Below are 21,764 nucleotides of genomic sequence, written 5' to 3'. Positions count from 1 at the left end.
CACACACACGTGGGAGGGGGTGAACTTGTTCGAGTATGTCCCATGGCCTCTCCGTGGGAACCTGCCTACTCATAGATGGGGCTGTTCATCAGCAAGGACATGCGCCAGCCCTCAGCAAAGAGGGAAAAACACTAAGGCCACTCAAAATTAGTTCACATATGTCCTGAATTATATGCTTTTGAAAGTCTATCTGATGTTAAATCTTCTCCATTTACACAAAAGCACCAGTTTAGAAGACAGTGAAAGCATTTGTAAGGTATTTCAGAAATTAAGAGCTGGAAAACTGGGGTTCGATGACTCAGGACAGAAGGTGGAAAGAAAAATTCAAGGGAATTAGTATCTACTGGGACAGGCATTTATTATTCTGCACCAAAGCCAACAATCTTAATGGCATTGAATGTCCTTAGGTATTGCCCAATGTTTAGGCCAGTTTCTGCAGACAGATCGTAACCTAGGGCAATCTACATAAGTATCAATTATATTGTCCTGGTACAATTTACATTACTGAAGTGTGCTTTCTTTTATTATGGTTAACGTCACATCAAAGAGAGTGATATATAAAATAAAAGCAATTTAAAAAATCTATAATACAGACACACTATGGTCTAGGGTTGAGATATGACAGAGCAGGGGAGGGGAGGGGAGAGGAAGGGGGAGAGGGAACTAGAGGGACTCACTTTGTCTCTGTGCAGATGTTTCTGTTTTCTGTCCCATGGCTGGAAGGTATCAGTTACATTCCCTATCCTAGTGCTAGAAATCTTCCGTCTCAGATATTCTGGGTCCCTGATGCCCTGTGCTCATTAACCAGTGCTGAGGGGCACTAGTTCCAAATGCCATTAATACCAACCTGCCTAAATAGTCCTTGGCCCACAGAGTTACCAACGTTCCATCTCTCTTTAATTAGTAATAGCAAACCCCCCAAATCCTGAATCTGCCAAATGTTCTACAGAGAGGGAAAAAGTTAAACATCTTTAAATTGGATAATGACAGCTCCTTACCAATTTTCCTATTGACTGTGCTAGTGAAACGTGACTACCCAACCTCAAAACTTACAACACTGAAACAAATACAGTATTATTGAAGGACTGCCCTGGAGAATCCCGGCTTTAACAATAATTCTTTGGATTGAAATCATGGAGATGTTTTACAAAGAAGACAAGACATCCGCGGCCAGCAAAGAAAAGGAAAAAGTCATGTTTCTATTGCTTTCTGTTCAAAAAGGTTAACTGTGGTAGATGCTGTTAGTTAACTTCCCAGCAGCCATTCCCCATTCCCTTCCTGGTTCACAGAATTCTAATGCATTCAGGCGTTATATTCAGGAATGGGGAACTCTCCCACAGCCCTAGGGATGAGTGAAACGTGTCTAGGCAAATAATATTAATCACACTCCCCTTTGTCAGTGATTGGTTTAGGAGTGAGCATATAATCTACTTCCAGCCAATGGGATGTGAGAGGAAATTTGCTGGGGGCGGGAGGCTGTTAGATTTTGTTCCCTGATAAAAAAAAAAAAAAGAGATGCCAGGAAAATAGTTGCCCCTGTCTCTCTGCTTTTGACATTGTTTCTTTCTTGGAAGACAGTACAATGTTTGGTGGTATTGCAGTCATATTTCAACCATGAGAGGAAAGCCAAGAAAATCATAGAGGAGGTAACCTGACCCCTGACACTGTTGAGATGTCTGTCGAATTAACCAACTTCAGGCGTCTTGTCTCTGGATCTCTTGTCACCCGACTTAATAAAACTCTATTGCTTACCACTACTTTGTGGTCAGGTAGGTATTTATCATTCAAAGCAGAAGGTACCCTGACAGGAAGGTACTCAGTAGAAGAAAGAAGACACTTCCAGTTACCTCCTCTGAAACACTTAACTATAATCTGCCTCCCCCCAAAAAGCCTCTGTCTATGCATCTTTGTCATTCCCTTTCCCCCTAACTCTTCCCTTGCTACATTAGGACCTGGCCCATAGTAGGGACTCAATAAATGACTATGGAATTGACTTGTAACCAACCTAGTGAGAAAGCATTTATAAGAAAGTACTAGCATGCCTTTAAAACGCTTCACGGGGCCATTTTGTTTTATGCCCACAGTTTCCCTATAAGCTAAGGAGGACAGGTGTCCCTCTGCCTTTGTTTTAAACAGCTTTAGTGATATAATTTATATACCATAAAATTCACCCATTTTAATTGTATAGTTTGAAAAGTTTTAATAAGTTTATTCAGTTGTGTGACCATCACCATAACCCAGTTTTAGAACACTTCCACCATGTAGCCATGCTGTTTTACGTGTGAGGCACTAGACACAGAATTATCTAGAAAGTACCAATTTTAGACAAAAAGGAGGAGATACTGGTGCCAGTGGCTACTGCAACTACCACTCTCCATAAAGCAGGCTCCTGCATCATGTCTCACCCCTCTTTGCATCTCCAGAACCTGACACAGCTCCCACTCAATGTTTCTTGATCCCCTCGCGACATCTATAAAGTGGAGGAAAATTTGAGGGACAGCAAAGTAGGAGGATTGGATTCTGAGCCAGGAGTCAGCACAGTCAAGACTGGGTTCAGTCCCAGCTTGGCTGGCCTGAGCACATGACCAGAGGCAATCGTGCTGTAGCTCTGGACCTCAGTGTCCACAGGGGTAAAATAGGAGGCCGGCCAAGGAGGGGTGAGAGGAGAGTTTGGTTAACTTCAGCAGAACACTTTTAGTAAATGTAAACTTATTCCAAGACTCCAATGTAAAACAACTAAAAACAGAGCTGCTCTGGTTAGAGAGTGAGGCTCCTACCCAGGTCCCCAAAAACCTTTCAATGAAACTCTGGAGGCTCCAAGAAGCACACTGGGCTAGACCCCAGTTCCTGCCAGCTCTGATATTTCATGGCCCTAGTCACAGGCACTATAGCTCAGAACACTCCCGAACAAATATGGCAACCATTAGCCTCAAATTTCAAGTTATTACAATATATTTGAAAATAAGAATTTGTTTTTACTTCTGAGGCATTTGGGCTCTAATTCAGCAGTATTGGAAGATATTTTTATTTTTCCAATATTATATTTTCTATTATGCTGGTTTGGATCTACCAAAGGTTTTAAGATACTCAAAAATAAATGTATATGCAAAAAAAGTATTAATCCTGAGACTATGATTATAATTTTATAGTATATGGAATGAAGATCTTCTCTACTTTAATTCAAACATTTATTGAGTCACCACCATGAAAAAGCTGTTGTCAGTACTTAGGGCTGTGATATACAAGTCAGTCCAACCACCCCCTCTGACCCCCGCATGGAAGTGACAACCTAATGCCTGGAGAAAGGCGAGAGAAAAGAATGAAAGAAGAAAAAACAAACCCACAAATGAGCATAAACTCACTCTGATGGAGTATTGTTGTGGTGTTTCAGAGAAAGGCAAGATTACATTCAGGAGAGAGTTCACAAAAGAGGAGGCATTTGATAGGTCTTGAAAGAAGAATACGATTCCAAATTCTTTTTGGACGTGGGAAGATAATAAATTTTAAATGAGTAGCAGACAGAGATGGAGAGGAAGGGAATGAAATTAGTTTTTGGAGGCAGGCATTTTCCATCTATTCATCAATTAGATGGATTTAATTAGTCTAAGATCAAATAGGAAGGCATACACACATGCATATAAAGAAATAAACACATAATTTATCCAGTGATTGAGATGATGTTGTTTCTATTTTTTCTTTAGAAAGATTAAAAAAAACACTAATGAATTAACATAAGACTGAAATCCTGTCAGTTCTTAAGCTTTTTTGTCTTAGAGTCCTTTAAGTATCTGATAAAAGCAATGAATTGCTTTTTCCAGAAATAGGAACAAAAAAACATAAACACATTCAAAGGTACAGAGAAAATGTGTGTACAATCTCAGGAGGTTCAAGGAACTGGAAACCCTTACCTAGTTCCAGATGAAGATCCCCTGTACTAATGAATGATTGGTGTTCCAATTTTAAGAAATTTGCTCTATTAAAACCACCAAGAAGTCTAGTCATGATTCACATCGCCCCCCCCCCCAAAAAACACATTATTTCAATCTGTAAACTTGTAGAAATTTACATGAGATTAAAAACAGACTGTTTAAGGAATTGAACTCACATGCCCACATCCTATGACTCCCTTCAGCTTGTTTTATAATCTATTCATATAAAAAACAAACAAACCAACTTAAAAAATGCCCTCAGCTTTAAAAAAATAAAAGCAGAATAAACATAGAAAGCAGAACATATACACACATACACCAACGAAATAACATTAAATCCAGGACGATTCTCTGGGCTCAATTTTAGGACACGAAGATCAAAACTCCATGTGTCACAGAGTCTGGTAGGAAGCCTTCCAGAACTTTCAGCAGGGGTGGAAAGTACCAGGTCACGCCTAGAACTCTTTTCCTTTGGGATACCAGAACAAAAGTATCAAGCTCAGTGGTGTCTACTTTCACCAACCTCAAAATCTGAAATTCTTTCATTAAACTGACAAATATTATCTGAGACGCTACTGGTTCATAATCCCTTATCCAGAAGCCCCAGGGACGGAATTTTTCAGATTTTAGAAACATACGGCACATACCATATAATATATAACATCCTCAGCTAGGGTCTGGGGCTGCACCCAACCATCAAATACATTAAAATTCTGCAGCAAATGGATGATTCATCACCCCAAGTGGGATAAATAAGGACTATACATAGATGCATGCTAGTCCAGGACAAGTTTTATCACCCAACAAGTGATACAACCTTTTAGTTTTCTGGGTTTTTGTATTTTGGAATTGTAATAAGGGTGTGGACTTCTATTATGTTCTGGATAAAGTAGACTAAGTTAAATAAGACTAGTAGCTGGTTCTCAAGGAGCTTATAATCAAGGAGAGAAAATGAGGTGAGTATACACAGAGCTCTTGACAAGGCAGCAGTGAAGAGAGTATGAGAGCATTCGGCCCTAGGCATCCGAGCCAGGAAGTCATTCCCCAAAGGAGAGACTCAGGGTCCCTTCTTAGGGGAATAAGATGGCACTGGGCTCTGTACAGTGTTCTAGGACTTTAATCAGAGGAGTACGGGGCGGAGAGTGGAGTGCGGGAGGGTTGCTGACCACTCCTGATGATGAGAATAATGTGGGGCTCTGTTAACTTCTATGCCTTCCCAGACCCCTTCCCTGGGGATCCCAATCAACAGGTCTGAGGTGGGACCAGGAATCCACAAGCACCCTGGTGATTTTCATCAGCAGGGAAGCTTAAGAAACATTAGTCTAGGTCAGTGGTTCTTACTCCTGAGTGGCTATCAGCACCAGGTGGAGGATTTATAAAAACAGAACCCCCATGGTTTCTGATTCCCTAGGGCTGGGGCAGAGACTGGGGATTTGCACCTCTAAGTTCCCCGGGGATGCTGCTGCTGCTGGTCCAGGGACCACACTGTGAGAGCAACTCATCTAGCCACGGGCATTAGCCAAGTTTTAAGGCTAGAAAGGAGTGAAACAACCATGGGGACCTGGAGGGTGGACCAGTGCGGTGGTGGTGCCGGGGCTGGGTATACTGTATGACAGATTTAGATGGGAAGTCCAGTCCGGGGTCAGAGTCCGAGGATCCAGGGCGAGTGGGGAGAGCTGGAATGAATACTAGGCTCGTCATTTGTTCAATAAATGTTAACTGAGCGTCCACTGTGCGCCCAGCAGCAGAGATGCAGCAGCGTCCTCGTGGAGCTTACTACAGTCTACAGCAGTGGTTTGTAGCTGGGGCAAGTTTGCTCCCTAGGGGACATTGGCAATGCCTGGAGACATTTGTGGTTGTCACAACTAGGGGGGAGGAGATGGTAAGTGTTATTGGCATCAAGCGGGTGGAGGCCAGGGATGCTGCTAAACTTCCTACAACGGACGCAGGACGACCCCACAACAAAGAATGATCTAGTCCAAATGTTAATAGTGCTAAGGTGGAGAAACCCTAGTGTACACTTAAATTCAGAGAGGGAAACGCAACACAATGCGTACGTCACCATGGTATCAACTCCAGTCCAATGTCTTCCTTCATGAAAAAGCTGACCATGACCCCAAATCACAACCAGCACCTGTGGTCTTGGATGCTTGGAATTTGACTTTCAAATTATTTCACAACCATGAATTATGACACCTTTTATTCTCTCACTTTAAAAAGAGAATTAAAAAAAAAATCTGACAAGCAAAGCCTTTCTGTTCTCTAGTGCAAAGCAGATCATGGCTCCTCTCAACGGCAGTTTCTCCTGCTCAGATGATGAGAAGCTCTGACTCTTTGGGAGACAGGAAATCCACCAGGATTACACTAAGGGAGTTCACTTTTTCCTCCAAGAGGAGTGTACTTGAAATCCAGGTCTTCAGCAGCACAGGTAGGCTGGGCACCCCCACAAGAAGATCCCCACTCTGAATCCGGACAGCAAGGTCTGTGTTGAGGGCACTTGAGGAAAGGTGCCTCCTAGGGAGGGGAGGGGACCTGAGACACTGAGCCTGGGGCGTTAGTACACAGCAGGTGTGGGAGACACTAAAGTGACGGGAAGGAAAGAGGTTTCAAATTGAATGTGCCCAAATTCCCAGGCCCAAGAATGAGTGAGCTTTGGGGCAGATAAGTGAGCAAAAACACCTATCCTTGGAAAAATAGGATAAAAGACATCTCAGGTAAGGCTGGGAAAAAACCAACAGAAGGGTGTTGAACCTTTTTTCTCCCATTTAAATACATGGTGAGAAAGCAAAAATTACCTCAGACTGAGAAAGTAAAAATCTGCCCAGCCCTTCATCAGGCTAAGTAACAAGCGCAGACACAGCCAGCTGCAAAGTGAAGGGGAAACAGGATTTCTCCCCAGCACGTGCTGCAGCTGGAAAGGGGCCTAACGACCCCCTTCTCTGAGTGACGACTGCTTTCTTACTCTCTGATAAAGTTCATCCTCTAAAACTTTGCTTTTTTATATCATATCAGTAAAAAGGGAAAACATTCCACTCTTGGCTGAAAGAACGAAGTCACGTTGATACAGAAAAGCAACCTTGATGCCCCACACAAGTGTGGAGCCTCACGTAAGGGGCTCTGGACACAACATTGCACATCTGTCTTAACTTGGTGGTTCCCAGAGAAACAGGACCTGGTCCACCTCGCAGTCCAGACCTGTTGTTGACCCCTATCCACACAGCCCTGCTTTGCTTTGAGCCTATCAAAACACTGCTTCGTTTAATTTTCACTACATACCCCCCTTCCTCCAAATTGGTAACCACTCTTTTTTCTTTTGTTTGGTGCGATGCTGCCATGCAGTCGCCTCAGTGGAAAGAGGCAAGAAACCTGATTTTGTCAGACAAGCCAGGTTTGTCCTGGTTCTCTTGTGCTGACTGGTCTAGAGCAGGGCTAAGAAGAAGAAAGGGTCTGTCAAGCCCCACGGAACACTGGCAACCACTGCTAACCCCTCAGAAACCCAAAATAAGCTTGAGGGTCTCATGTGAACAAATGTGTCCTTTTCCTCCTGGGGACTGTGAACTTGAGAAAGGGGACTCATGGCTACCTCACTGCTTTTACAAGACTCTGTCCAATATAAAGTCTGGTAAATTGTAAATCATTTATAATTCTCCATTTGCTCAACCACCATTTCTTATGTGCCCACTGAGTCCACAGCACTTTTCTGGGCTGTATGGTTGGGATATTGAGTAGGAGAGACAGCCGCCACCTTGAGGGACCAATGATAGCCACAAGGTACCATGTGTCACCATCATAGGGGACAACTCCTAAGAAGCATGTCAAATGAATGATCACAAAAGTGGTACGAGTGTCCAGTGATGAAGCAAGGGGAGGTGAGGCAGGGAGAGTTTAGCCTTTGCCCCACAGTCATCATTTATTCAGAAGTCTGATCTGCCTTTGTGCAAATTCTGTCAAGGATTATTTGTTTCCTAACCCACCTGCTCAACTGGTCTTCTGAATCTCTAAGACTGAACTGTTTGTTCAGAAAGATGCTGAACGGTCATTTCTCCAAGCTATTTTTCTAGCCCACCGAGGCCACAAATCTGCATCACTTGTAGTAAGAAAGGGGGAAACCGCAGATGTGGTGAGCTGGAGGAACCTCAGGGCACTTCCTTGATGAATATTTAGACAGTTTTCCTCTTGTTACGAAAATTATGGCAATCTGTTCCCCAGCATGCGTTCTAAATGAATTTCAGTATCATAAAAGCTTTATTGGGGGAGGGGAGATGATGTTAGTTGTTCAAATAAATCCTGATCAGCTGAGTTTCCCTTTCACTCAAAAAATACCAATTCATGTGAATATTTTTTGACTCATCATAACTCTTAATCCTGATGTGAGTTTGTAGTTCAGCATGCTAAGGAGACACTGGTGCAGGAAGGAGCTTCTCTCCTCTGTACTGCTGGGCAATTTTTGACGTAGGTTTGTCTTCCAACCAGAAGGAAGGAGGCTGTGCTACTCTCAAGTTCAGGGTCATTTCTAGTAGCTGGTCAGCACTCTGTGTCCTTCCATCTGATGTTGCATCAAAATCCAGAAGCAGCAAAATGTTCCAAACAGAAGGGGCTTTTTAGTGGACTAGGGTGCCTCACGGAAATCATGGGCGAAATTACCCCTGAATTTGCTCTTTACAATGAAAGTCAGAGAGTATGTGAGGGGTGAGATTAAACTGCAGAAATTCTTTCTCTGGGTCCATGAAAAATGTCTGTCAATAAACATCCCTCAAGCCTTCACCGACAGTGATAATTCTCCTTCCTAACCTACTGCCCACTTAACACGCAAATTTACACCTATGCCCAGTGACATCATCTCACGTTCCTACTGAATTGTTCATATCTTCCTTTTGTCTCTCCCATCTGGCTGCTCAATTCTTTGAATGCAGAAACCTTTCACTCTCAATAGTAAAGTTTTTGGAATTGAATCAGAGGATGAAGATGCTGGGAGAAACCTCAGGGGTTCTCTCTAGTAAAACCCTCTGACTTCACAGACAATACACACAATGAAGAGCGAGACCAGAGAAATAAAATTACTTGCCCAACGTCACACAGCTAGCTAATAACAGAGCTGGTCCCAGAATCCGTGCTTCCTGACTCTCGGCCAAAACATACCACCCAGCCTCTGTAAAACCACTCTTCATTAACAACCCATCCCCCCACTGTGATGCTTCCAGAGAGCCAAGTGGATGGACACAGTTAATAGATACTTGTAGGACTGAACAAGCCTTGGGTTAGAGCCAGGATCCTCCCACATGCTTAAGGGAGCTGAGCATTCAGAACTGTGTTAACATCCAGGCCCAGGAAGCCCATCTTAGATCCCAGAATTACTCTAAACTACGCTGTCCAGTATGGTAGCCACGCGGTACATGTGGCTATTGAGCACTTGAAATGTGGTTACTCCAAGTTGAAATGTGCCATACATGTAAAATACATACCGGATTGTGAAAGCTCATATGAAAATATCTCATTTAATAATTTTATATGGGTTACATGTTGAAATAATAATATTTGGAAATATTGAGTTAAATAAAATATATTTAAATTAAGTTCACCTGTTTCTTTTCTTTTTTTAAATGTGGCTACTAGAAAATGTAAAATCACCTATGTGGCTCACATCTTATGAGCATATTATTCTTATTGGCCAGCACCGCTCTAAAACACAGCTAACCTCCCCCACCCACCCACTTAATCCTTCCAAAAAGACTTGAGCCTCCTGTCTGCAGATATTGCAGAGAGTGACCAGAAAGCATCAAGGACATGTTCCTACCCTAAGGCCAGTTCTTGAGATCTGAGGATTAGTCACTTAACCATGCCCTGCAGACCATCTGTTTTGTGCCACATCCTTACAAGTGACATGCAGGTCCCTCTTGTTCAGCCTCCCCCAAAAGCAACCCATAAGTCACCCAAGGTCCTATTTACTCTGGACAGAGTTAAACAATCTAGAGGGAATTTCTACTTCACTTCTATTGAAACTCTTCTCCATTAAAAAAATTCTCTTCTTCTCAGATTGTTACTTCTGCAAACACCAGTCAGGTTGGTGAAGGCCACTGGTTGTCACATGTCACGAGGACAGCCTGTCCTAGGGACCACATTCCAATTACCTTTGAGGTTTGATGTGTCTTTCCCTTTTCTTTCTCCTGTCTATTCCCCACTGTCCAAGCAACTTTCCTAATAACCTTGATCATTTATAAATTTGTTAATAGCCATAACTACAGAAGCAGTTGAATGGAAAGAAGGACGGGCTACTGTCCAACAAGAGAAATGTTTTCAGAAATGGTTTAACTTTCAATTCTTGAAAAAAAATTTTCAGGACTCTTCAAGAATCTTGAAGATTTTAGTGCCTAAAGGTAGTGAGCATGATAAGCCTATAACCTGCTTGAATAAATGCAGGGCCACTTTCTCCTTAGGAATATTTATAAGCTCAGAACAGTGGTTCTCAAAGTGTAGGCCCTAGAACAGGAGCAGCAGCACCTGGGAATTTGTTAGAAAAGCAAATTTTCAGGTCTCACCCCAGACCTACTGACGCAGAAATTCTGGAGGTAGGGCCCAGCAATCTGGAGGGTGGGGACCACTTTCCAGGTAATTCTGAGGCACACTCAAGTTTAAGAACCCCTGGATTGGGCATTAGACTAGTGGGCTTTCTGTCTATTATCTGGAGTCTGATTGTACCATTAACAGATGGAAGCCATGTAGACTTCATCTGAACCTTAAATGTTAAGACAGAGCTCTAGCATCTGCATCTATATCATCCATGAATTTATTTCTCTAAACCATCACGTTTGGCTTGGTAAGTCCCATAAATGCATTTTCTTATGTCTCAGACTATACCCCTTATTTGCTCTCAAAACTATCTGTTTTGCACTGCAAATGGAGCTCCTGGTATATTATTCTGCAATTAAAATAATAAATCTATGCTTGTTCTTATAGTAATCATAATTATATATGTATGATATCTCTTCTCTTAATCATTGGCTTTCCAAACTAGATTAGTAGCCTGTCCACATTATCCTCATAAGGAAATTTGAAGCTAAAAAAAAACCAACAAAATAAAATGCCTAGAAGGCATTGAACTACTCGTTTCTGACTAGAGCACATTCAGCATGCCCCAGTTATTGGAGGAATGGCTAAAAGAAATGGAGAGTTGCCAAATTTAGCAAATACAAATACAGGATGCCCAGCTACATGTGAATTTCAGATAAACAACAAATACTGCTTGGGACATACTTATAACCAAAAATTATTCATTGTTTACCTGAAATTCAAATGTAACTGGGAATCCTGTATTTTATCTGGCAACTCTAGAATTGGGAACACTGACTTTTGGGAAGGTCTAGGGGAGACCACTGTGCTCAAATACTTAAAGGGTTGTTGGGAGAAAAACGGGCCAATATCAATATAGACCTAGAGACTAGAACCAGTGGGTAAAAATTACAGGAAGAGCATATCTGGCTCAACAGAAGAAATTTTTATCTAGAGGGATTCAAGCAGAGATGTGCTGAGGATGCTGGCAGCAAGTCAAGGTTTGGGAATGTTGGCTGAGTAGTTAGGCTAAAAGATAAGGCCTCTCTGACTTGAAGGCCTGTGAATCCCTAAATTGCTCAAATTGCCATTCTCTAGAATCTTTCTGCCTCCTGAACTATGCAAAGTGCTCTGGGTAGATATGGATAAACCCTGGCTCTGCACATGGGCCAGATACATAGGGCAGGAAAGAACCACGTTCCATAAAGGAGAAAACTCCCAAGAGTTCTGAATCTAACCTGTGCCCATCCTACTGGTAGGACTTCACGAAACACACTTGTGTGCATTTTTTATGATGTGTTTTAAAAAGCCACTAAGATTATATAAGGATTTTTTCAAAAGCATTTCAATTGTTGGAAAACACTTAACTGCTTTCAAATGTAAAATGGATAAATAAGGAAACTCACTCTTTGTTCTGCTGTCCATTTCTGTTTTTGACGAGTCTGGAGTTGCTGTAGTTGGAGGTAACTTCTTTCCAATAGTCTGAGGGGAAAAAAAGATGATTTTACTTAAAAAGATGATTCTCTCCATTAAGCAAAGGAATAAAATCAAGATTGGAATGGTGAAATGCTCACAACTGGTTCTAGAAATCACACATTTAAGTTTTGGCACTGTCCTGTGTATTGGCTGCCATTCCACAATGGCTCTGAACCTCAATGACAAACAAGTAAGAAAACCAGGTAAGAAGGGCTTTATCCTTGTAGGCACTCAGTACCTTTTCTTCTCATTCTTCCTTGATGTTCTTATTAAAAGGCTGATTATTTTCAGCAGAGAAAATAGGTACATTTCCCCTCATTTTATGAGAAGCTGACTAAACCTATGGAGGTATAGCACCTGGCCTAGAGGAGGTGCTCAAAAGTGCCTGCAGAGTGGAAGAATGGTAGTAAGAGGCAATGAACAAAAAGACAGAAAGGAGGAGGGGATAAAGGATGGAGGGCCAGAAGGACAGAGAGGCAGGTGGAAGGACAGGCAGAAGCCAGAGTGTCCAGGGCAACAGCGCCTTTCTGCATCTCCTTCTAGCCATTTGAAATTAAACCGTCCCCGCAGGGTCTGAGTACACATGCTCGTGTCCTCTAGGACAGGTCTATCTGCCCCAAAGGTAGAAGAAGGAGGGCTGGCAGCTCCCTATCCACCAGCCTTTTAACCCTCCAGGGCTTTGAGAAAAGCCAATGCCGCACTCTACGCGTCTATTTACTAGTTAAAAAAAACATTATGAGTTTGTTTTGAGTTCATTTTCTTTCATTCATTCAAAGCTATTTCTACTATCATTCATTATTTATGAGCCATCCATAGAAAAGACTGGATATTGTCTCTGACTAAAGATGTTCCCTAAAACACAGGCAACTCAGTGGCTCAAAGTAACAAAAACGAAAAAACAAGACAACAAACAAAACAATAGTTCCAAAGATGAGATCTGTTCTCACTCTTCTCCTTTGCCGCCACGTTTGTGTGATCATGATGAATGCCCTAGGAAAACGTCTATTGATACCAGGGAAACGGCTGTCAAAACCAAGTAGCTGGGTCAATCAACCTCCCCAACAATGAAGGGTTTCCCCAGTGAGAATTCCAGTCACTGGGAAAACCAAACATATCTTGCCCCTTGAACACATAAGAGGAATGAACTGAGGAATTCAAAAACTGGCACAGTGGAATGTTTCTTCAAATAAAACCAATTCACCACAGTTTTTAACTTGAAAAAAGTTCTTCATGCTTCAAATGTTGAAACTAACATTAAATATGAATAAATCACAGAAAGAGGATAAGATAAATCAAATCCTTAGCCCTTCATGAATTTTTAAAAACATTTGTGACAGAAAGCCTTTACATTTTACATGGTGACATTTTTATTTAGTGCCACAGGGCTTTCTATATTGGATAAAAAATGAAACTCAAAATATTATCCCGTCCCTCAACTGCTGCTAAGTACTCAAACTAAAAACATTTCGTGATTCCAAGGAAACATCAAGGAGGAAAAAAGCTTGTTGTTATTTGGCCATGAGGTCAAATTTGATGAAAAAGTGTTCTTAGAATTATCTTGAAAAATCAGGAATTGACAGTAAAAATAGATGCTCTCAAAGTGTCATTCATATTCCTGTTCACACTTCCAACAGCATCCCAGTCAATCTCTTTGTTTTCCCCTTTTGGGGACCAGAATAAAGCATCACTATTATTAACACGTTAGGAAGAAGAAAATAAAAACAATTAATACTTCAGTGATTACTGACAGTGGAGAGAGGAAATCAGAAAGCTACCATAGTCAACCCTATGCCCAATCCTGACTTAGTTTCCTTTCCTGAAAAAAATGAGACATCCAATGGTTTGGGGTTTAAACCAGATGCGAGAAACCTTCACAGGTTGTATATTTTTACAACTCCATCTTATTTGGTAAGAAAAGGAAGTGCTGCCCACCGTCTCCTGGTTTACCAGGCCATCCAAGCTAACAGACATTAAGCAAGGCCACTGGTTAAATACATTCACTTCCGTACAGAAAGCACAAGAAAGCAAAGCCTACTCTGTTCTTTTTCCTTGCTGTTTCAGAAAATACAGCACACTGGCCTCTATGTGGATCCCAGCCACAGGAGTGATGGTGAACCTGATACTGCACTCATCTTCTGGGGCTGCTAGACCTTAATTTCTTTCTTCTTCTTCTTCATAGGCTATGATTGAAGGTCTAGAGTCAGGCAAGTTCCTCCCCTCTCACCCTGGTCCTCAGGGTGTCCCAGAGATGGGAACTGTTCGGGTGTTTCTCTCTTCTCTAGGACCTAGACCTGGAGAAGTGTGGTCCCCAGACCAGTGGCACCAGCATCACCTGGGAACTTGTTAGTAAAGCAAATTCCCAGGCCCCGCCCCAGACTTTCTCAGTCAGAAACTCTGGGATGGTGCCTGGCAGTCTCTGTCTGAACACACCCTCCAGGGGATTCTGATGCACACTCAAGTTTGAGAACCACTGACCTAGATGTAGGAGGGATTCCATTAGTACTAACCAAATATCTTTTCTTGGATTAACAACTTGGGTGCCTATTCTCATACCTAGATAGATTATAAAACATCTCTTTCACTCTTCTTCTTCTCTTCTCTCTCTTCTTCTACCAAAAGCCTTCTACCTTCTCTATTCTTAACTGGCATAAGAATTTTGTCATTATTACTAAATGAGTCAGTTCAGAGAAGAACTAGGGTTTAGAAGAGCAGACAATGTGACAATATCACTGAGGGAAAAAGGGGGGGAGCACAGGTCGCCATGAGACCCTTCACCAAAGGAGTACTGAAAGGATGGATGGATGGACGGATGGACAAACAGATGGAAAGATGGCTTTGAACCAAAAATGAAAGACCATATCTAGCCAATCTGGGCTGGGACTACCTCGAAGGCCAAGCGGGCGGATCCCCATGACTGTACTAACCTTCAGGGAGAGCCAAGCCCTGCTGCTCCTTCATGGTGTTTCCCTTTCCTGGCATTCTAGGTGGCACATTTCTTCATCGTAGAAGACTGTCTCACACACTAAAGGACATTTAACACCCCTTGCTCCTGCCCACTAATAGCCGGTAGTGATCCTCTGTCATTGCCTCCACCCCAAACACCCCACACCTTTCCAAACACCCCATTTGAGAACCTCTATCCCCTGCCCTTCTTCTAAATACAAGAACAAAGACAAAGGGCTTCCAGCTTCTTCTACCTCAGAAAACATCTTTGGTCCATTGGGCTAAAAAGGAACAGAAACTCAACTTTTAAAGGGCACGCATCCTGAAAGCCATGCCTAGCTCCAGTACACTCATAGGTCATATATAATTGAAGGTCAGCTACGATGCAGGCCTAAGTGCACAGAAAAATCGGGGAATCATATCCCTACATCTCTCATCCACCTTGTAGGCGGCAAAGAAGGATGTTAGGCTTGCAGTGGCTCTGGAAGAGGATTCAGCATCTCCACTCACGGCTTCCTCAGCAGAGTTCAGAGTTCTTGCCCTCCTGGGTACCATATAGAAGATGGCTTATCCAGGACAAGCACGGGCCACACACTTAGGGGCTGTGTTGACACCGCTCAGGACACAGCTCTTTCACCTCCTAAGAGATCTGAAAACAGGCCCATTTTACCATATGCCTTCTGAAGGAACAGATTCTCAGGCTCTGCTCCATAGCTCAGCCCAACGTTCCCTCTCTTCTGTGCTGTGGCTAAAGACTTTCTAGCACCCACATCCACGTTACTCTGGGCTGCTTGTCCCCCAACTCAGAAGCTGCTGCTTGGCCTGGCAGTGGTGAACATATGGACAGCTGTATGGAGCTGAAATCTCTATAGACAGACTATTGGTATCGATCTACTTCAACACATAGTAATTGCCAGGTTGGTGTCAACTTCTGTCTCTCCTACCACATCCCAATCTCTATTTAAAATCTGATTTTTAAAAATAAATAACTCAAAAATTCATTCCTCTGAATATTTAATACCAGAAGTCCCTCTCCTGTTAGCTCTCTTGACACAAGTACTAAATAAAGTTGGGGGGGGTGGGTTGTGTACAGTAGGAACATCATATATACTCCTAGTTGTATAAAATCTGATAATACAGCATCAGGACAGATAACGCCCATATGATTTCAGTTAGTGAAGCAAGTAATTTTTTTTTCTTTGCTTTGCCAAAATGAAGAAACTAATGCTTGTAAGAAAGACAATTACTGGATTCAAGTCCAGTGGAACCCAGTTCCTTAATGACTAATATATGTTTCTCTTTGTGACTGCTGAAGCATGAGACCAGGATCCTGCTCTAATCAAGCATAAAACCACTCTGACTTTCTTCTAATTCAGATGCAAACAGAAGCGAACTTTGAGTGTAAAAAAATTGTAATTATAGGACAATGCTAAGGAGAAGGAAGTTTAAGTCCCATCTCTGAAAGTCTCCTCTCTAAGAATACCACACACAACTCTTAAATCACAAAGGCAACCAGTTTCGATGGGTAGGGGGAGCAGGGAGAGAGCCCTCTGCATTCTAGTAGCTGGTGAAGCCCCTCTGTGGGTAGAGCAGGCTTTCCAACGGCTATTCTAGAAGAGGGTGATCTTCTGAGAAGCTATACATAGACATTACTCAAGTGCTCACACAAAGCCAAACACAAGAGATAACTTTTCAAATAGCTGGTAAAATACCAGATAAAAGATGACTCTCTGAAGGCATTCCTTTTACTACACTAGTATTAACAGTACTCCTTCCCTTTCTGTTCAGTACAGATTTATTAAGCACCCGTTCAACGTGAGGCAGGGAAGCAGGCGAAAGGCTGAAGGATACTGAACATCATTGTAAACACTGAATCAGCAATTCTTCAGGTTCTCCAGAGTGGTGTGTTGAGGGGTGCCCAATCATTCAGCATGGTCATCCCAAATCCTGGTCATATACAGGATGCAGAGAGATATAGGCTCCAGGAAACAGTGATGGGAAGAGGGACAAAACAGTATCTATACATGACCACACCCACAAACCTTCAGCTTTCATTTACCACCATAACTCAGAAAGATACACAAACTGCTATAACAACTCACTGTAAACTTTTTATATTTACAGTATTTTTACATGCTCCTTCCACGAACACCTATGACTGATGGTATTATGAAAAGTCTTCTTGGTGCTCAGCAGGGACTGGTAAGAGCAGAGCAGAGGCCGCTTGAACCAGCTCCTGTCAGAGCCAGAAGAGAACTAGCACAAAGGAGCGTCCTTACAATGAAGCGTCTGTGCGCTTCTAAAGGAAGGCTTTTCTCCTCGCTGGGAAATTTACATTAGCAACTGTCAATTCGCCCGCCTTTGGTTGGCCCAGCTTAAACTGTTTGATATTAAAAGAAGATATGTCAAAGTAAAATACAACTCAAAATTTTAAAAATGAAATGCATAGTCCCGTAAAAGAAAAAATATATTTGTAGGTCCACTGCTTACCTTTGAAATACCTCACATACCACTATGTCAATTGTGACTTCTCCAAAGGAGCATGCTTCAACTGACTATTTTTAAACTTGGCTATAAGAAAAAAATAAAATTTAAAAAGTAATCTTCTGATTATGAAATTGAGCTTAAGACTTAGAGTTATTCATATAATGTTTATTTCCCTGGTTGTCTAGAAAAGTTAGCAATAATTCGTTACATTAAACCTCTTTGCCCAGGGGCCGGCTCTGTGGCTTAGTGGTTAAGTGCACGCGCTCCGCTGCTGGCAGCCCGGGGTTTGGATCCCGGGCGCGCACCGACGCACCGCTTCTCCGGCCATGCTGAGGCCGCGTCCCACATACAGCAACTAGAAGGATGTGCAGCTATGACACACAACTATCTACTGGGGCTTTGGGGGAAAATAAATAAATAAAATTATTAAAAAAAAAAAAACCTCTTTGTCCAATCATAGTTAAAGACTTCATCAGATTCATAGCTGCTTTAGAAGCATTTGTTAACTCTATTACACTTAGAGGTTTAACTGCTTTTCTCCCCCTTTCTCTTCAGAAATAGTGCTCTCCTTAAGAGCAGGACCTAGATGTTAATTATTCTCTTATCTCCACAAAGCAAAGAGTCAGTAAGTGTTTGTTGAATGGAGCAGGGAGTTTGGGGATGCTACTCACTGCCCCTTTGCCCTGGCATTAGCATCCTACCACAACACAGCAGGTAAGTAAGAGGAGATGTCCTCCTTGGCAAACCGGACCAGGAGGCCGTCTTGGAGCCCCACTGTTTTAGTCACTGCCATGTATCAGCTCTTTCCAGTCTGGTCTCTGGTGACAACACATTGTCCAAGATGTCTTTCTAGGCCTCTGCTGCCCCTGCCTTACTCCCCTGTTCCCACACACATGCCCCCAACCTCCTATTAATTATTGGTTACCATAAAGAAGAATCCAATCTCAGCCATGTTTCTGGTGGACATCTTTCTGCCCGTGACTTCCAAATATTCATCCTAGCCTGCTCCCTCACATTCTCTCAAGTTCCTATCTATTATGATCAAAAGACCCTCACTTGGGGAATCATTATCATCCAGGTATGTGTACACACACACACACACACACACACACACACACACACACCATTCTTTTGTTCTGAAATCATTTTCCCAAGATATTCCACCAAGCAACCAACCGCCAAAACACCTAATCCCACAATTTGGGAAACAGAATACTTGGTCTAATCCACACATAATAGCATATTAAAGGCTCTGAGAAGTCCTGTAGTTATTGTTTAAATTTATCCTTTTTTTTTTAATAGGAAGTCTAAGGGGCTTTTACTTTTTTTTTTTTTCTTTTTTTTTTTTTTTGCAGGGGAAGATTTGCCCTAAGCTAACATCTGTTGCCAATCTTCCTCCTTTTTTTTCTTCTTCCTCCCCGCAAAGCCCCAGTACATAGTTGTGCACAGTCATAAGTTCTTCTAGTTCTTCTATGTGAGCTGCCACCACAGCATGGCTACTGACAGACGAGTGGTGTGGTTCTGAGCCCAGGAACCGAACTGGGGCCGCCAAAGCAGAGCGCGCTGAATGTTAACTGCTAGGCCATCAGTGCTGGCTCAGATTTATCCTTAATTTTATCTCAGTGTTTTCCAAACTTATCTGACATTGAATTCCTACTTCTTGTGACACCTATTAACACATCATAAGAATGAGTAGTCTATGAAATAGTGGGGTGAACATCACCACCTCCACTTCCTAAATTCTCTTGCTCATCCTCTCCATCTTCTAGACCCACGACTTGGAAGCCACCCTTGATTACCCTCTTACTGCACCTTCCCATATCAAACCCCTCCCAAGGCTCTGCTGTCAGATTCATCCCTTCCACTTTGACCCCAGCCTAGAGCCTTGTTACTATCACAGGAACTATTTCAATAGTTTTCTAGACAAGGATCCTATTTCCCAATTCAAACTGCTTCATTTGATTTCCCATAAGAATTTTAATCACCCTCCACCATCACTCCTTACTATATCTACTTCAAAGCACTCAGAATATATACTGCTTCTTTTTTTTCCGTTTTTATTTTATTTTTATTTTTTATGGATGTTTTAATAGTTTTTTTAACATTGTGAAATTTTGGTTGTACATTTTTGTTTGTCCATCACCATATATATGACTCCCTTCACCCCTTGTGCACATCCCCCACTCCCATTGCCCCTGGTAACCACAATACAGTTTTCTCTGTCCATGTGTTGGTTTATATTCCACATATGAGTGAGATCATACAGTGTTTGTCTTTCTCCTTCTGGCTTACTTCACTTAACATAATACCCTCCAGGCCCATCCATGTTGTTGCAAATGGGACGATTTTGTTCTTTTTATGGCTGAGTAGTATTCTATTGTATATGTATACCACATTTTCTTAATCCAATCGTCAGTCGAGGGACACTTAGGTTGCTTCCACTTCTTGGCTATGGTGAATAATGCTGCAATGAACATAGGGGTGCATAAGCCTCTTTGGATTGTTGATTTCAGGTTCGTTGAATAGATTCCCAGTAGTGGAATCTATCCAGCTGGGTCATAGGGCATCTCTATTTTTAATTCTTTGAGGAATCTCCATACCATTTTCCATAGAGGCTGCACCAGTTTGCATTCCCACCAGCTGTGTATGAGGGTTCCTGTTTCTCCACATCCTCTCCAACACTTGTTGTTTTTTGTCTTGGTGATTATAGCCATTCTAACAGGCGTGAGGTGATATCTTAGTGTTGTTTTGATTTGCATTTCCCTGATGATTAGTGATGGTGAACATCTTTTCATGTGCCTATTGGCCATCTGTATATCTTCTTTGGAGAAGTGTCTGTTCATTTCCTCTGCCCAATTTTTGATCGGGTTGTTTATTTTTTTGTTGTTCAATTGTGTGAGTTCTTTATATATTATGGAGATCAACCCCTTGTCAGATGTATGTTTTGCAAATATTCTCTCACAGCTGGTGGGTTGTCTGTTCATCTTGATTCTGGTTTCGTTTGTCTTGTAGAAGCTCTTTAATCTGATAAAGTCCCACTTGTTTATTTTTTCTTTAGTTTCCTAGTCTGGGTAGGCATGTCATCCGAAAAGATTCCTTTATGACCAATGTCAAATAGTGTGTTGCCTATATTTTCTTCTATGAGTTTTATAGTTTCAGGTCTCACCTTCAGGTCTTTGATCCATTTTGAGTTAATTTTTGTGAATGGCGATAGCAGATGGTCCACTTTCATTCTTTTGCATGTGGCTGTCCAGTTTTCCCAACACCATTTATTGAAGAGACTTTCCTTTCTCCATTGTATGTTCTTAGCACCTTTGTCGAAAATTAGCTGTCCGTATATGTGTGGTTTTATTTCTGGGCTTTCAATTCTGTCCCATTGATCTATGTGTCTGTTTTTGTACTTATATACTGCTTCTTAATGGCTGTTCATGTAAATTCCCAAAGTCCTGAAGAAATTCAAGGGTTTACTTCCAATTGCTGCAACTTGTCATACCTCTCAATGGCTGCTATCTTCCTCTTGTGCTCTTAAGACTAACAGCAAACTTTCCCTGAATACAAAACATCTAATCCCATCTTAGATGCTTCTATTAGGTCTTCCAGGGTTTACTCTTTTGATCAGTCTAATAAAAACTTTAGTATCTATCATTCTACTGAACACACATATATGAAGTCTGTTTTATATTTGTATATCACACATACACATATATACACTCTGTCTCTCAGAGACACGCATGTGCATCAGTAGAGAGATGTATCTGAGAATTTGAGCCAAATTCTATCATCTTCATGTACCTTAACTTCTGCCAGGATCTGATCATTTGGTTCATTTGTTTGCTTTTTGAATACCTCTAGAGACCATGCCCTAAAAAACTGGAAAGAACCACACAACACACTCACAGGAGGGGTAGGATTTTCTCTTTGTCAAAGCAAAATAACTTTTAAAGTTTTAGTAGGGGCTTCCACTCATGCTGGGGAAACACAGTGTTGAAGAATGAATCAAAACTTACTTAAGTGCTCAATGAGGTAGAGAATTCACATTTAGACAACATTAAAATCACAGAAACCAGCTCTCCAAACGTCTGACAGTACTGTTTATATTTTACCCCCACTGTTCCCAAGAGAGGAGACTGCATGCTATTTTGTTGTAGGATCATCTTGTTCACAGAGAATGAACAAACCAAAGTAAATTTCCATTTCATATACCACTTTGGCAAAACACAATTCACCATTATGCTTTAAAAGACTATTTTCTGGTGTTATGACAGATGAAAGGAAATCTTAAACCTTCCTTCTACCTAAGGATTAGTTTTACCTTTTGATTAACAATGCCTTCTTTTTAGATGCATTTGGAGAATTTAAGACAAGAACAGGTAAGGGAGAGAG

At 41.8% G+C, this 21,764-nt stretch overlaps 1 protein-coding gene across 3 annotated transcripts in view; it reads right to left on the bottom strand.

The window, feature by feature from the left end:
• SH3KBP1 (SH3 domain containing kinase binding protein 1) overlaps positions 1-21,764 on the bottom strand; it is a 326,276-nt gene that overhangs the window by 91,255 nt on the left and 213,257 nt on the right. For all 3 annotated transcript variants that reach the window (XM_087427608.1, XM_087427607.1, XM_004435176.3), the window contains one exon: positions 11,882-11,957. In XM_087427608.1, coding sequence (XP_087283734.1) covers positions 11,882-11,957 — 76 coding nt within the window. The remainder of the gene's footprint in view (positions 1-11,881; positions 11,958-21,764) is intronic.

The sequence above is a fragment of the Ceratotherium simum genome, chromosome X (genome assembly GCF_057802395.1).
Source record: "Ceratotherium simum simum isolate JZ-2026a chromosome X, ASM5780239v1, whole genome shotgun sequence".
Taxonomy (NCBI): Eukaryota; Metazoa; Chordata; class Mammalia; order Perissodactyla; family Rhinocerotidae; genus Ceratotherium; species Ceratotherium simum.
The sequence above is the reverse complement of the archived record's forward strand: the minus strand, read 5'-3'. Positions and strand labels throughout refer to the sequence as shown.